General features: G+C 39.5%; 1 protein-coding gene across 6 annotated transcripts in view; it reads right to left on the reverse strand.

Annotated features, from left to right (window-relative positions):
- Window positions 1-15225, reverse strand: part of CFAP95 (cilia and flagella associated protein 95) — a 199762-nt gene that overhangs the window by 102451 nt on the left and 82086 nt on the right. For 4 of the 6 annotated variants that reach the window (XM_059142506.1, XM_059142505.1, XM_059142503.1 and 1 more), the window contains one exon: window positions 7343-7618. The exons of the other annotated variants lie outside the window; for them this stretch is intronic. In XM_059142506.1, coding sequence (XP_058998489.1) covers window positions 7430-7618 — 189 coding nt within the window. In that variant the 3' untranslated portion in view covers window positions 7343-7429. Of the gene's footprint in view, window positions 1-7342; window positions 7619-15225 lie in introns of those variants that run through there. 6 annotated transcript variants of the gene reach the window in all.

The raw sequence follows: 15225 nt of genomic DNA on the forward strand, positions 1-15225 counted from the left end.
CCTATTCTGCCACATGGTGAACAATTTGCAGCAAGGGCAACCTGACCTCCAGCTGACTTTTTGCCAAGTGCCAACCAGGTAAATGAGCCCAACCCAGACCAGCCAGCTCCAGTAGATGCAGCCCAGACTAGAGAAACTGCCCAACAGACCACAGGACAATGAGAAAGAACACTTATTGTTTTAAGTCAGTATGTTTTCAGGTAGTTAGCAAAAGCTAAGTGGTAGGGAGGCCTGGGTGGCTCAGTCAATTAAGCGTCTGCCTTTGGCTCACATAATGATCACAGGGTTCTGGGATCAAGTCCCACACTGGGCTCCTTGTTCAGCAGGGAACCTGCCTCTCCCTCTGCCTACTGATCCCCCTGCCTGTGCTCTCTCTTGTTTGACAAATATATAAAATCTTTAAAAAAAAAAAAAAGCTAATTGATAAAATTACATATTGTTTTTTGATTGCTCTATATAAATACATTGTGTATATGTACATGTATACTGTCTTCTAGAAATGAGCACAAAGACCGTAATATTTTTTTAAAGATTTATTTATTTGACACACAGAGAGAGAGACAGAGAGAGAGGGAACACAAGCAGGGGGAGTGGGCAAAGGGAGAAGCAGGCTTCCCGCTGAGCAGGGATCCTGATGCAGGGCTTGATCCCCAGACCCTGGAATCATGACCTGAGCTAAAGGCAGACGCTTAAAAACTGAGCCGCCCAGGTGCCCCAAAGACCTTAATAGTAACTTGCTAAATATTCACAGCTTATTTCATTGTCATCCAAGAGAAGGAAAAATGTCATTACTCAGTGATGTCAGAGTGTTTCCAGTGTTGTTCTCTTTATAGCAATATTTGTAACTTTTCCAGAGTAAAAGGTCTAGATTTCATTAGATTGTCAAAGGTGCTCATGAACACAATAGGTTAAGATCTGATGCTTAAAGGGGTAGTTCTAGTATGAGGGAAGAGTGTTGGAAAATGAGATGAGCTTGATTTCTAGATAACAAGCCTAAGTTACTATCCTGATAGTTGAAACGTAGAACTATGCAAGGAAAATTAAAGAATACATTTTGCCAGTATTTCATGAATAAATTCATTATTACTTTGACTTACTATCTCAACATTATTGAAAAGATCATCAAACACACACGTGTGCATTCTAAATTTTCACGACAGTGCCTGCCTCCAAAATTTTCCAGGACTTTCTTCACTTTCAAATATTGCCACTTTGTAACAGAAATTCCAACATTTGATTCTAAATGAAAATTTCCAGGTTTCTTCTCAAGTCCAGAACAAAATCTTTTTTTTTTTTTTTGTAGATTAAGTGTCCCAATTTTTTTTTAGAAATCAAGTTATAAGAGGTTATGATCTTGAAAGATAAATAACCCAACTAAAAATGGAAAAATTCTCTAAAGAAGATATACAAAATAGCCAATAAGCACAAGGAAAGATGGTCATTAGGGAAATATAAATGAAAACCACAGTGAGCCACCACTTCATACCCACTAGGATGGCTATAATCAAAACAATGGAAGATTACAGATGTTGTCAAGGATATGGAGAAATTGGATCTCTCATGCATTGCTAATGAAAATGTAAAATGGTGAAGCTACTTTAGAAAACAATTTGGCAGTTCCTCAAAAGTTAAAGAGTTACCAAATGACCCAGCAGTTCTACTCCTAGGTATATATCCATGAGAAATGAAAACATATATTCACCCCAAAACTCATGCATGCATATTCACAGCACCATTATTCATAACAGCTAAAAGGTGGGAATAACCCAATGTCTATCAACTGATGAATGGAAAAGTTGTGGTATATCTATGCTATAGTGGGATATTATTCAGCCAAAAAAAGAATGAAGGACTATCACCTCATTCAATGTGGATGAAGCTTGAAAACATCATGGTAAGTGAAAGAAACCAGGCACAAAAGACCACACAGTGTCTGATTCCAGTTACCTAAAACATCCAGAATAGACTCGTCTATAGAGAAAGAAAGTAGATTAGCGGTTACTCAGGACTGAGAGACTGGAAGGGAATGGGGAATGACAGCTAATGGATATGCAATTTCTTTTAGGTGTGATGAAAATGTCCTAAAATTGATTGTGGTGATGATAGCACAGCTCTGAAAACACTAAAAAGCACTGAATCATGCACTTTAAGAGGGTGAAGTTAATAGTGTCAGAATCTTATCTCAATAACGCTGTTAAAAATTTTGTTTATGATCTTAATTAGGAACACTAATTTACTGCATTAGATTTTGAGTTTTTCACTTCAATATACAATAGTTGCCCCGGGTTTGCCCCATCCCTGCCATTTGGGACTGGGTTTCCAGCTACTGGCAAATTGCCCGGCCACTGTGACTGAAATAAAGTTAGCTGCTGGTCAGCACAGCTTTAGGGAAAGTTCCTACTGCTCTATTCTTGATGGAGGCAGGGCTAGGCACCTGTGTGACCTCTCCCAGCCTACCACCCACACTCTTTTTCCCATAAGAAGGATTTTACCATTCTTGCCTAGGGTCTTAGTAGAACTGGACTCTCTCTATGCTTCTGGAACACTGGTATCCAGTGCTTCCCTTTGTAAATAAACCAGTAAGCTGGACAGGCCCTGCTTATCTTCATCTTCCAGCTCCATTATCCTGGGGTTGGGTCAGGTATGCTTACTTCCTCCACCGCCAGATGAATTTCTAGTATAATCCAGTGGGTCTGAGGTTTCTCTGTACTTCGAGTGAAGCCCCTGGCCCACTCCCCATCTCTATCTTCTTCATCACATACCTAGGATCTTGACTCCTACGTGAATTCAACCCGATTCACTATGTCCCTGCTACCAGGGTTCAGCCTCCACCGTCACTATCCTAATCTTAGTCACCAAGAAGCAGCCACTTTTCCACCACCCATTCTCCTCTACCACACAATTGATTAATTCATGTTTGTCCCACCTCTCCTTAGGGAATGGGTCACAAGGCCTCCAAAAATGAGTGACATACACGAGGTAAGAACTGCAGCATCTAAAGAGGGTTTTACCCCCATCTAAAGAGGGTTTTACCCCTGCTGATTGTTGCTGCATCAAAATGAAGCCTACTGCTGCCATATCAGCCAATCTGTCAAGGATATGGAAATCCAGATATTTAAGTAAAACATCCTAATTTATAAAATTTGGTTCAATTTCTTTTATTCTTTTTATTTTAAAGAATTTTATTTAAATTCAAGTTAGTTAACATACAGTGTCGTATTGGTTTCAGGGGCAGAATTTAGTGATTCATCCTAAACGAATCTCATATGCATACATACAAACCTCAGTGCTCATCCCAACAAGCACCCTTCTTAATGCCCATCACCCATTTAGCCCATCCCACCCACATCCCCTCTAGCAGCCCCCAGTTTGTTCTCTGTGATCAATTAATGAAAAAAAAAACATAGTGAAGACCGAAGAAAACCTATTTGTAGGGCAACTTTAACTCAAGAACCACCACTGTGGTTCTTGAGTTAAGAACGGATCTGCCCGACCAATGTTCCATTCTCCCAGCAGCATTCTCCCAGTCTGCATTCTGCCACAGTGGGCTCACACTCACAGTTCTGACAAAACAGTTCTCAAGGGCCAAAAGAAAAACATGGAACGAATTTGTAGGTATAGATAGTTATAAATATACAAAATGTTAACTTTATAAACACACAAGAGATAGGGTTATTTTGATGTCTCAGGTGAAATCCCATAGAGAACATACGTGGACCCCACAAGAAGGCTGCATGGTCACTTCCAAAAGAAGACTCTCTCCAATGAGCAAATCAAAGTTCTAATTTTTCTTGTTTGAGACAGTCTTTGATAATGACAAGATGAACCTCTGAAAAAGTTATCTAAAGAAATCCAAAACAATACAAAATACTTACACTTAAAAGTTCGGGTTTCAGAGTAATATTATAGAGTTCATTCAATACAACACGTTCATTCTCTAATAGATGGCAACTGAGTACCGGAGTGGGCCAAATCTCTGCTGGAATTTTTACTTCCATGCACCATTTTACTGGACTAGTTTAAGTACAATGCCTTATTTCATTCTTCTTCTAAACCAGACCAAAGTGGATTCCTAAGTTGATCCCTCATGGCACATTCAGCTCACTTATGCAAAATGTAGTGTTAGTCGCTGCAATATAGAATTTCTGCTAAAGCAGATTAATTTAGTTTTATTTTGTAGGCACCAGGCATTGTTCAAAGGTAATGATATGGCTGTTAAGACTTTTTCCTTACAAAAACAAAAAAATTCAAATGATGAGTAGCTTGGTATTTAGCTTTGCATGCTTCAAACAGCTGTATAGGGTATACTGTATACCTTAATAAGTCTTAGAGGTGATAAAATTTGAATTTATAGTTCGTGGAAGGAAAGGTAATCCTAGGTAGGTATCCACTAGAATAGGCAATATATAAAGAATTAACACTATAATACAAAAGAATGCAACTGAATGCAAGAATGCAACACCATTCACAAAGATAAACTCAAAATGGATTAAGGACCTACATGTAAGACCTGAAATCATAAAACGGCTAAAACAAAATATAGGCATATATAAACTCTTGGATATCAGCCTTGGTAATATTTTTCTGGATCTAGCTCCTCAGTTCAGGGGAACAAAAGCAAAAACAAATATTTGGGACTACATCAAACTAAAAAAGCTTTTGCACAGTGAAATCATCAACAAAACAAAAAGGCAACCTAGTGAATAAAAGAAGATATTTTCAAATGGTATATCCAATATAGGGTTAGTATCCAAAATACATGAAGACTTTATACAACTCAACATAAGAAACATAACAAAGTTGACTGAAAGATGGGCAGAGGAGCTGAATAGACATTTTTCCAGAGAAGACACACAGATGGCCAACAGAAACATGGAAAGACACTCAACATCATTAATCATCAAGGAAATGTAAAGCAAAACCACAATGAGATGTTACCTTATGCTGGTCAGAATGGCTAGTAACAAAAAGTCAAGAAATAGCAAAGTGTAGGTGAGGATGTAGAGAAAGGGGAGCCCTTGTGTACTCTTGGTGGTAATGGAAATTAGTGCAGCTACTGTGGAAAAGAATATGGAGTATCCTCAAAAAATTAAAATACTAGGAAAAAAATTAAAATACTAGAAACACTATATAATCCAGTAATTCTAATTCTGGGTATCTACCTAAAGAAAATGAAAACACCAATTCAACAAGATATATGCACTCTTATGTTCATTGCAGTATTATTGATAATAGCCAAGATATGGAAGCAAACGAAGAGTCCAATGATAGATGAATAGATAAAGAAGATGTAGTGTGTGTGCACACACATGGGCACGCTCACGCACGCACGTGCACACACACACACACACACACACACACACACGATGAATATTACTCAGCCATAAAAAAGAATGAAATCTTATCATTTGGGACAACATCCCCTAGTGGGCATTATACTAAGTGAAATAAGTCAGACAAAGGCAAATACTGTATGATTTTACTTATATGTGGAAACTAAAAAAAAAAAAAAAAAAACAAGTGAACCAACAAACGGAAGAAGACTCATACAGACAGAGATCAAACTGGTGGCTGCCAGAGGGGAGGGAAATCATGGGAAGTAGGTGAAGTAGGTAAAGGAGATTAAAAGGTACAAACTTCTATCTATAAAATAAATAAGTTATGAGAATAACAAGTACAACATAGGGAAGATAGCAAATTATTGTAGTAATTCTTTATTGTGACAGATGGTAACTACACTTATCATGGTGAGCATATAATAATGTATATAATTGTCAGATAACTATTTGCACACCCAAACATTTTTTTTTAATTTTATTATTTATTTGACAGAAAGGAAGAGACAGTACAAGTATGCAGAGTGGCAGGCGGAGGGAGAGGGAGAAGCAGGCTCCCTCCTGAGCAGAGAGCCTGATGCGGGGCTTGATCCCAGGACTCTGGGATCATGACCTAAGCTAAAGGCAAAGGCTTAATCCACTGAGCTACCCAGGTGCCCCAGCCACCTGAAATTAATGTAACACTGTATGTCAGCTATACCTCAATTAAAAATAAGAAAAAGAACTAACATTATATATAATATACATACATAGGGATATATAGTTTTTATGTGTGTGTGTGTGTGTGTGTGTGTGTGCAGACATGAAATTTAAAGCAGGAAGAAATTATAGTCAAATTCTGCTGGTGAATGCTTACCTGGTATATCCACATTATCTTTATTAATTACCATTTCTCCACTCATAAGGCTTATGGTCTTTACCATATTTTGCTGGAGTTGGAGGCAATGCTAAATTAGCATTTATCATGAAATGCTATTTCATGAACTTAGTTTTTAAAGAAAAATAATGAGAGTAACTCTAAGCATAGGCTGACCAAATAATTAAACCCATCCTCAAAAGAAATGAGAGGTCTGGGGCGCCTGGGTGGCTCAGCTAATTGACCATCTGACTCTTGGTTTTGACTGAGGTCATGCTCCCAGGGTCATGGGATCGAGCCCTGTAAGAACATGGAGTCTGCTTAGGATTTTCTCTCTCTCTCTCACTGCCCCACCCTGCTGCCCTCAAATCAATCAATAAATCTTTAAAAAAAAAAAAAAGAAATAAAAGGTCATGAAAGGTCAAATACACTTCAAAGATCACCTAGAGTCTACTATTTACATAAGAGGAAAACCTACTTAAACATCTGCGGGTTTGTTTGCTCATCTGTACCATGGATGGTGAGTCCAAACTACTGCTCAGATTTCTTCTAAATCTAACATCAGACGACGGATTTTCCCATCAAACCCTAGTGTTTCACTAGAATTCTGCCTCCATCTCTCCTATCTAAAGACTCAGAAAGTATTATCATAAGTAAGGAAAAATACTATGCTGAATAAACACTCCACGCTGCAGTTGGCTACTACAGATAAATCAACGTCTACAAATAGGCACATCCCCCACTCCGCCACATCTCCTCCACCCTACCTCCCAACATCGCCATACGGCCAGGATTGCCCAAACTTCAGTCATTTGGGTTTCATGTCAAATCTGAGCACCACCTATATTTTTATTCACTTAAAAATGGAACTTAAGGTAGCTGGGTTTTTTTAATATTAGTCATATCCTCAGTGATTATAAGCTGGATTGTCCTAGCTTTATGCACTTTTTCCTAATAAAATTTGAAATAAACACATAGTCTATAAATAAAGAAAAATTCCACCAAGTACCATCAAGAATTGTGTTGTATACCCTCGGTGGTATACATACTAAATTTTGGAAAATACCAGAGCAGCTAATGAAAAGGATATATAATATGCTGGCCTAGAATATATAAGATTTTGCTTTGCTTTTAAAGGAACCTAACACAGTAACATTTCCATTGCATTTATTAGGACAGAAAAATCAACTGTTAATTCCATTACCCTTTCATTATTTAGAGAATCTGATTCCATAGATTATTTTAAAAAAGGGATAATAGGACCACAAGTTAATGGGTAGAGTTTTCGTTTTACACATGAATTAGCATAAATCCCACTCTCGTCATGCCAAGTGTTGATGCCAAATCTTTTGGAACCATCAAGATCAGTGAACTGAGAACGGCATTTTCTGTGGACTATTGAATAATCATCTTGACAAGGATAATCCTATTGGGTGGGGGAAGAAAGAGAAATAATATTGAATGTCCAAAATATGTAAAAACGAGTGATTTCTAAAAGCTTATCTTCAACATGTTAGTCTTATTATGATCCATGTTTAATTTTCACACAATTAACTTAATATCTCAAATTACAAATGTCTCAATGAAAAAATGGCTACTACATTTATAAATACTTTAATTCTAAAAGAAGCCTCTAGTTCATGGTTGTTCTATTTATAAAACTCAAAAGATAAATTGTTATACACGTAAAACTTTTGTAAACCATAAATACTGGCCCAAAGAACAACTTAAATTTTATGATCACCTATATAAGACCAAAACAATTATAATTTAAACTACCATTCAATAACTTTTTAAAGTTAATATAAATTATAATCATTCCAAAGAGTAATATCTTGGGTTGTATCTTTAGTAGTTGCTATCAAGTTGTAAATGCCAAACTTAAAGATTCATTCTTCCAAGAAATGCTGATAACCCAGCATCCTGTTTAAGGTATTTATCCTTAAAGTACTTCATAGAAACTTCTATTTTGATAAAATAAGGCACTCTCATTGACCATTTCCCAAAGGAAATATTGATTCTCTCAAATTACATCAAGGGTAATGGTAGACAAGGAACATAAAGCCCTTGGACTGATTATCTAATTTCTGCTTCAAATTGGTACTAATTTTAAAGCACTAACACAATATTAAAATTAAATCACTAGAACTATAAAACAATGAAAGAACTCCAAAATAGATTCTAATCTTAGGTTGGTTATTGAAAATAATTGAAAATTTTAACCATGTATTCAACCATAACAATAATCATAGGGTCAATGGATTTACTGTCTATTATGGGTTGGGCACAGTAGTTGAGTGTTTATATTTTTTAATCCATGGCAGAACCCTGACATAGGAATTATTGCTCCCACTTTACATATAAGAAAAGACAATTTGCTTAAAATCTCAGAGAAAAAGGATTTAAAGAATGTCAATATTAAGCAACTCAGCCAGGACTTCAAACTATCTATCTAATTTTAAGATCCATTATCCCTCCAGTACCCTCAGGAAATCCTCAAAAAGTAAGAGATGAAAAGAAATACAAATGACAAAATCGTAAAACTACATTACACCCATGTTTCTTTCTATAGTTTGGGCTTTTTTTTCATAGTCAGAGTCTAATATCTTTGGGGCTTGTATGTTGGTTTTGGTCCAGTAGAGGCCCTTTCAATGAGATTTGGGCATTACTGGCCAAACCCGCCTGCTCACAGGGAGCAGGATCTGCTCATTCCTAGGCCAGCTTCTGTCAAATGGAAGGGAGCTTCACATGCAGGGTTGATGTGTTCCTCTAGCATCTCCTAAGCAGACAGGATGATTTATTTTGATCAGGTGAGTGACACGCGTAAACGTGATGTTTTTTAAGAAAAGGATTCTGGCAGCAAGAAGGCAGTGACGACCAAAGGTAAAAGGGACCAGATTCCAAAACTATAATTACAATTAGAATAAGAATTCACAAGTCATCAACCGGTGTGGATAAACGAAATGTGGTCTATCCACACAGTGAAATATTATTTGGCAACACAAAGAATAAAATAATAAAATAGTGCCAGATGCTGTAGCACAGGTGAACCACGAAAACAGGCTAAGTGAAAGAAACTAAACCAAAAGAATACACATTGCATGATTCCTTCTACAGAAAGCAACTTTGCAAGGGACTGGGGGAAGGGGAGAATAAGGAGAGACTGTTAATGGGAGCAGTGGCCAGTTCTACGTGTCAGCTTCACTAGATCCCAGGTCATCCCAACATTTGGCTAAACATTATTTCTGAGTTGTGCCTGTGAGGGTGTTTCTAGATGAAATCAGCATTTGAATCTGTGGACTCAGTAAAGCAGTTGGCTGTCCCCAGTGTAGGTAAGTGGGCAACCTCAAATCTGTTGAGGGCCTTAATGGAAGAAAAAGGCAGAGGAAATAAGAATTCAGTCCCTCTTGCCTGATTGCTTGAGCTCAGACATAAATCTTATCCTGCTCTTGGTACTTGTGATTCTCAGGCTTTCAGACTGGGACTGATTACACCACCAGCTCTCCTGGGTTTCCAGCTTGCAGATAGCAGACTGTGGGACTTCTCAGCCTCCTTACTGCATTAGTCAATTCCTTATAATAAATCTGTCTCTCTCTCTCCAAATATATAGATGGCTTCTCTCTGTAGAGAAACTTGATTAATACACATGGGGTTTCCTTTTAGGGGTGATGAAAATGTTGTCAAATTGAGTGTGCCGATGATTTATGACTCTTTGGATATACAAAAATCACTGGATTGTACACTTTAAAAGGGTGAATTTTATGGCATGTGAATTATCTTAGCAAAGCTATCATTTTTAAAAAGTCGACAGTAGGGGTAAGCAATCCTGAAAGTTAGGAAAACTAGTTAAGAGATTGTTTCCTATTAACACGTATGGATTTAAGTCCCTCCCATTGTCAGAGGTGCATTGGTGAGCCAGCTCCCTACCAAAAAAAAAAAAAAAAAAAAAAAAAAAAAAATCCCACAAAACTTTACTCGTGATATTTGACAATTGATATGGCGTAAATACCCCTGCTATGGAAGACTGAGTTACCAAAGCAAGGTCAGTGAACACTGAGTTGGGAAGACAAGAGCAGAATCAGCTCATGCAAACTTTGAAATGTGACTCCAGCTCACCCGGAACCTACTTCTCCCATTTCCCATTGCGTGACGGTCATGCAGTTTGGGTAACTGATCGCACTCCAAAATGTAGGGGCAGAATCTAACCTATGACAATCACAATCACCTCACTCCTCTTTCAATGGTAGTGACTGATCCGGTGTTGGGGCATATGTTTTAAGTTTGCCCAAACTCAAAACTCAAAGAAAAGCTCAAGACTTTTGCTCAGTGATTTGGAGGAAAGAAACTCTTTTTCCATTATTGGACATAAATGAGGAAGCATCCAGCCCAGACTGCTACTGGCAGCCCTCCCTCCAATCAGTTTAGCATGAAATCAACACCCATAAAAGGCAGATTTGAGAGTCAGTAAGAAGCATGATGACATTGCTGTATCACTCCTTTCCTGAAACCTGACTTTTCTTTTCTTTTTTTTTTTTAAAGAATTTATTTTTTGACAGAGAAAGATCACAAGTAGTCAGAGAGACAGGCAGAGAGAGAGAGAGAGGAGGAAGCAGGCTCTCTGCCAAGCAGAGAGCCCGATGTGGGACTCGACCCAAGGACCCTGAGATCATGACCTGAGCCAAAGGCAGTGGCTTAACCCACTGAGTCACCCAGGCGCCCCTGAAACCTGACTTTAAAAAAAAAAAAAAAAGTAAACCAATAAACTGCTTTTATTGTCTGGCCTGACCTGAGCTGGGTTTTATACAATCTGCTAAAAGTATCCTAACTAATATGTACCTGAATAATCTGCAATGTTGGAATACTGAGGTACTGAGAATCAGAGTTAAAAAAAAAAAAAAAAAGGGTGAGAACTAGGAAGTAGGACACATTTATATAGTCGGAGTAAAGGCAAGCAATGACTTTGTGACTAAACATATGATCAGGTATTAGAAGGATGCAAATATGGAACAGATGAACAAACAAACCAGGATAACAAACTACTAGGAACTATTAGAAGGCATTTTAAGGAGGCAGAGCAAGTACGTTTTTCAAAGTTTAATACAAAAGGCACAAGATAGAAAAAAGCAGCTGCACCAAGATTTCGCCTTGAAGGACCGCAGTATTGACTGCAGCTGAGACCCAAGACCAAATTGAGATGTTGAGAGTCTTGAACAAACAAGTAATTGGTGTGTCACTCAAACCAAGTATACAGGTGGTAATCATCTCCAAATGATAAATAGTTTTGCCCTTTCTGTGTGTAACCATCCATTTGCCCAAGGTGAGATCATAGTTTGTTTCAGAAAAAATGGCAACCTAAAAGCAAAGTAATATCAGCTTTGAACATGCAAAATAGGATTTTTCAGCATGATAATAGCCTTTGTGATCCAACTCACAGACTTGAGGACTTCAGAATATCAATGTGCAAACCTGGAAGACCTCAGACCACAGAGTTCTCTCAATATGTGGGAAAAATGTCCTTTGCATTAAGGCTTAACCAAAAGTTGGAATGGATAGTAGGGAAACAGGCAAGAGCCTGGGGAATTGTAGGAATCAGAAAATAAGGGAAAAGCAGGATGACAGAAAGAGCCAACATATTTCCCAATTTTCCCTTTCCAAGACTTTAAATCAGGCAGAGTCCCTCTAACCTGGATAGAGAGAAATGCATGAGATAAATGAGAGTAATGGCAGAAAGGCATAAGAATGTCTCCATCCCTCTTGAGAACTCGAACCTGAGCATCTCAAGTTGCCCCTTCATTCGCCTGGAGTGCAACCACATCCAGGCTGGTGGAAAAGCATGCTCAGGCCAAGGGAGACTCTGAGTCCCTTCTGGCATCCTGTGGCAAGTCTGCAAGGTGATTACTAACAGAAGCTGAAAAGTTTAACACAGGAGCTGGGGCTGATGGGAGTCACAAAAGTCTTCTGTGGGGTCTACAATACCAATGGGAGTGGAAATGAGACTGAGTTATCCCAAGCAAGCCAGCTGGGCTCCAACCTAGCCCAGAGAGAAAGAGGGGGGAAACGGAAAAAGACGAACAGTTCAACATCACAGACCATAGCCACTAATGCCAGCAAGGACAAGAGCAGCCAGGTGAACTAGGGATATCATCCCAGAGACCAGAAGAGGCAAACAACAGCGGACACCAAAATCCCACTCTTGCCCTCTGGCATCAGGATGCTAAGTCACTTCCCCTTCTCCATATACTTGGACCCTGTCTTAGATTCATAGTTACTACTGCTGTGTAACAGGTCAACCCACAGAAAGCAGTATCAAACAATACCCATTTCTAGACTCTTTGGGTCAGGAATTTGGAAGAGGTATAAGGCAGCATCCCTCTGCTCCACGTTGTCCGCGGCTTCAGCGGAGAAGACTTGAAAGCCAGGAGAGACTTGAAGGCTGGGGTTAGAAACATCCTTCAGCCCAGTTGGTGGTTGATATTGGCTGTCTGCTGGGACCTCAGCTGGGCTGTTGACTGGAACAACTACACAGGTCCTCTCCATGGGCCTGCTTGGACTTTCTCACATCATGGTGACTGGGTTCTGAGAATGACAATGGCATAGAAAGAACCAGGAGGAAGCTACACTGCTTTCTATCACATGGCTTCCAAGGTCACAGAGCATCACTTCTGCTGTCGTCACAGTACACCCAGCTGTAGTCGAGGTGATCAAGACTCAGCCTCTCAGTGGGAAGAGTGTCAAAATTGCATTGCAAGATCATGTAGGATGATCACCCGTGCCGCACCCATTTGAGGAAAATAACAATCTGCCACATGGGGAAAAGTGGGGTGTGCTGGGACTTCTCAAGATTACTGCTAGATTCAATGGTTCTGCTAGGAGGACTCACAGGATTCAAAATATAGTTGTATTTGTGGCTATGATTTACTGAAGCAAATGGATACAAAGCAAAATCAGCAAAGGGGAAAGGCGCATGGGCCGAAGTCCAGAGGAAACCAGGTGCAAACTTCCAAGAGTCCTCTCCTGGTAAGTCACACAGGATGCACTTAATTTCCCCCGCAAAGAATTGTGAAATGTTGCTTCCTGGGGAAGCTCATTAGAGCCTCAGTGGCCATGGTTTGTCTTGGGGGTTGGTCACAGAGACCTTTGTTGCCTTACAGTACCAGGATTCCAGATTCCCACAAGTTCAACATGAAACATATTGTTTGCACAAACGGTTTAGGTGAAATGAGCCTCTCTAATTCTCACTGGGAATCCTAATCCCAAAAGTCAAGTTTCCAGGTGCCAGCCAAGGGCCAACCTTGCAAGCAGGCTTTTTAACAGGTAACAGGCTCAGTTCTACTATGTTAGTTCTTTTCTGCAAACAAAGGATGGAAAGCCTCTGAGAAAGTGAGAGTTTTTTAAAGGGAGACTGAACATCTCCTATTGGACCTATATGAATTATGGAATCAGACTAAGGTATAAGTGAACTGAAGGGTTAGTGTCTTCCTAACTGGTGGCCCAATAACAGTTAGAGACTTGGCCTCTGCATATATGAGCTGCAGACAGTTGTTGTACTCCCACACCCTAACATACTATTTACTTGTCTGGTCAACATGTATTCAGTGGGACTGGGAAGAAATGTTTAGAAATTGTCTATAGAAGCAGATATGTGAAGCACCACACATTGTTGTTAGCTGGTTCACTGTTCTGGGGCTACACAGACCCAGAGTGTTGACAGTATTTCTTTTTTTTTTTTTTTTTTTAAAGATTTATTTATTTATTTATTTGAGAGAGAGAGACAGTGAGAGAGAGCATGAGCGAGGAGAAGGTCAGAGGGAGAAGCAGACTCCCCATGGAGCTGGGAGCCTGATGTGGGATTCGATCCTGGGACTCCGGGATCATGACCTGAGCCGAAGGCAGTCGTCCAACCAACTGAGCCACCCAGGCATCCCAACAGTATTTCTTTAAGATAGGATAATCACTACGGGTTTTTCTGAGCCCCTCAGGTAGATAAGATTCACAGGAGAAATCTGTCTGAGGTGCAGAATGGATGGGTATCAGTGCACAATGGCTTACACAGAGCAAGATTGGAAGAGACATTTCACAGGAAGAACTTAGAGGACCTAGCAGGCCAACTGAAGACAAAGAAGCAAAGATGAGCCAGAGCTTCAAGTTTGGATGCCTGGGAGAGTTCTAAAACCACTAAAAGGAATGAGAAAGACATGGAGGTAGGAGAGAGTCGGTTATAGGAGAGAAATGATGAGTCACATTTTAGACATTTTTAATGTGAGATGTTATCAGTACAAAATCTTTGAAAGGTGGTGCTATGGGATAGATGGCCTGGGGAGAGGCTAGTGCCCTATGTACAGTAGTAGTCACTGGCTGGGGAAAAATAACTCTAAAGAACAGTACTGGGGCCACAGATGATACTAGAATACAAACCATGAATTACATAATTATACTGCATCAATTATTCCTGAGGTTGAAAATATTACCATAACTATGTGTCCTTGTTCTTAGGAAATACACACTGAATTATTTGTAAGCAAAGGGGCTCAGTGTCTCCAGCCTACTCTCAAATGGTAAACCACTGGTAACTTTGGTTAAAGATTATGCAGGAGCTAGCTGTGCTATTCTTGCAACTTTCTTGTAGGTCTGAAATTATATGAACTACATTACCCCCAAAAGGTGATAGTTGAGGAGCCATGGGAGTGGATGAATTCTCTGAGATTGCATAAAATGAAAAGCACAGAGTTCGGATCCCACATCTTGTGGACACTCATGGATGGGTCCATTAAAGGCCATGAAGGATAGAAGAGGGGTATGACGTGGGCAATGTCATAGATTCTGAAGCTCGAGGGAGGTGGAGTGCAATGGTAGCCGACAAGTGCCCACTTCCCAAGAAAGGTCATAGAGGACAAGACCCGACAAAACACAAACAGTGCTGTTTCAGAGAGACAGAGGAAGTCGAATGAAACATCCTGACAGAAGAGGGAAAAAATGTGTCAGAGAAAGATATGCTGAGGGCAAACAGTCTCTGTACAAACAGAAAGCACCAAA

The sequence above is a fragment of the Mustela lutreola genome, chromosome 12 (genome assembly GCF_030435805.1).
Source record: "Mustela lutreola isolate mMusLut2 chromosome 12, mMusLut2.pri, whole genome shotgun sequence".
Classification (NCBI taxonomy): Eukaryota; Metazoa; Chordata; class Mammalia; order Carnivora; family Mustelidae; genus Mustela; species Mustela lutreola.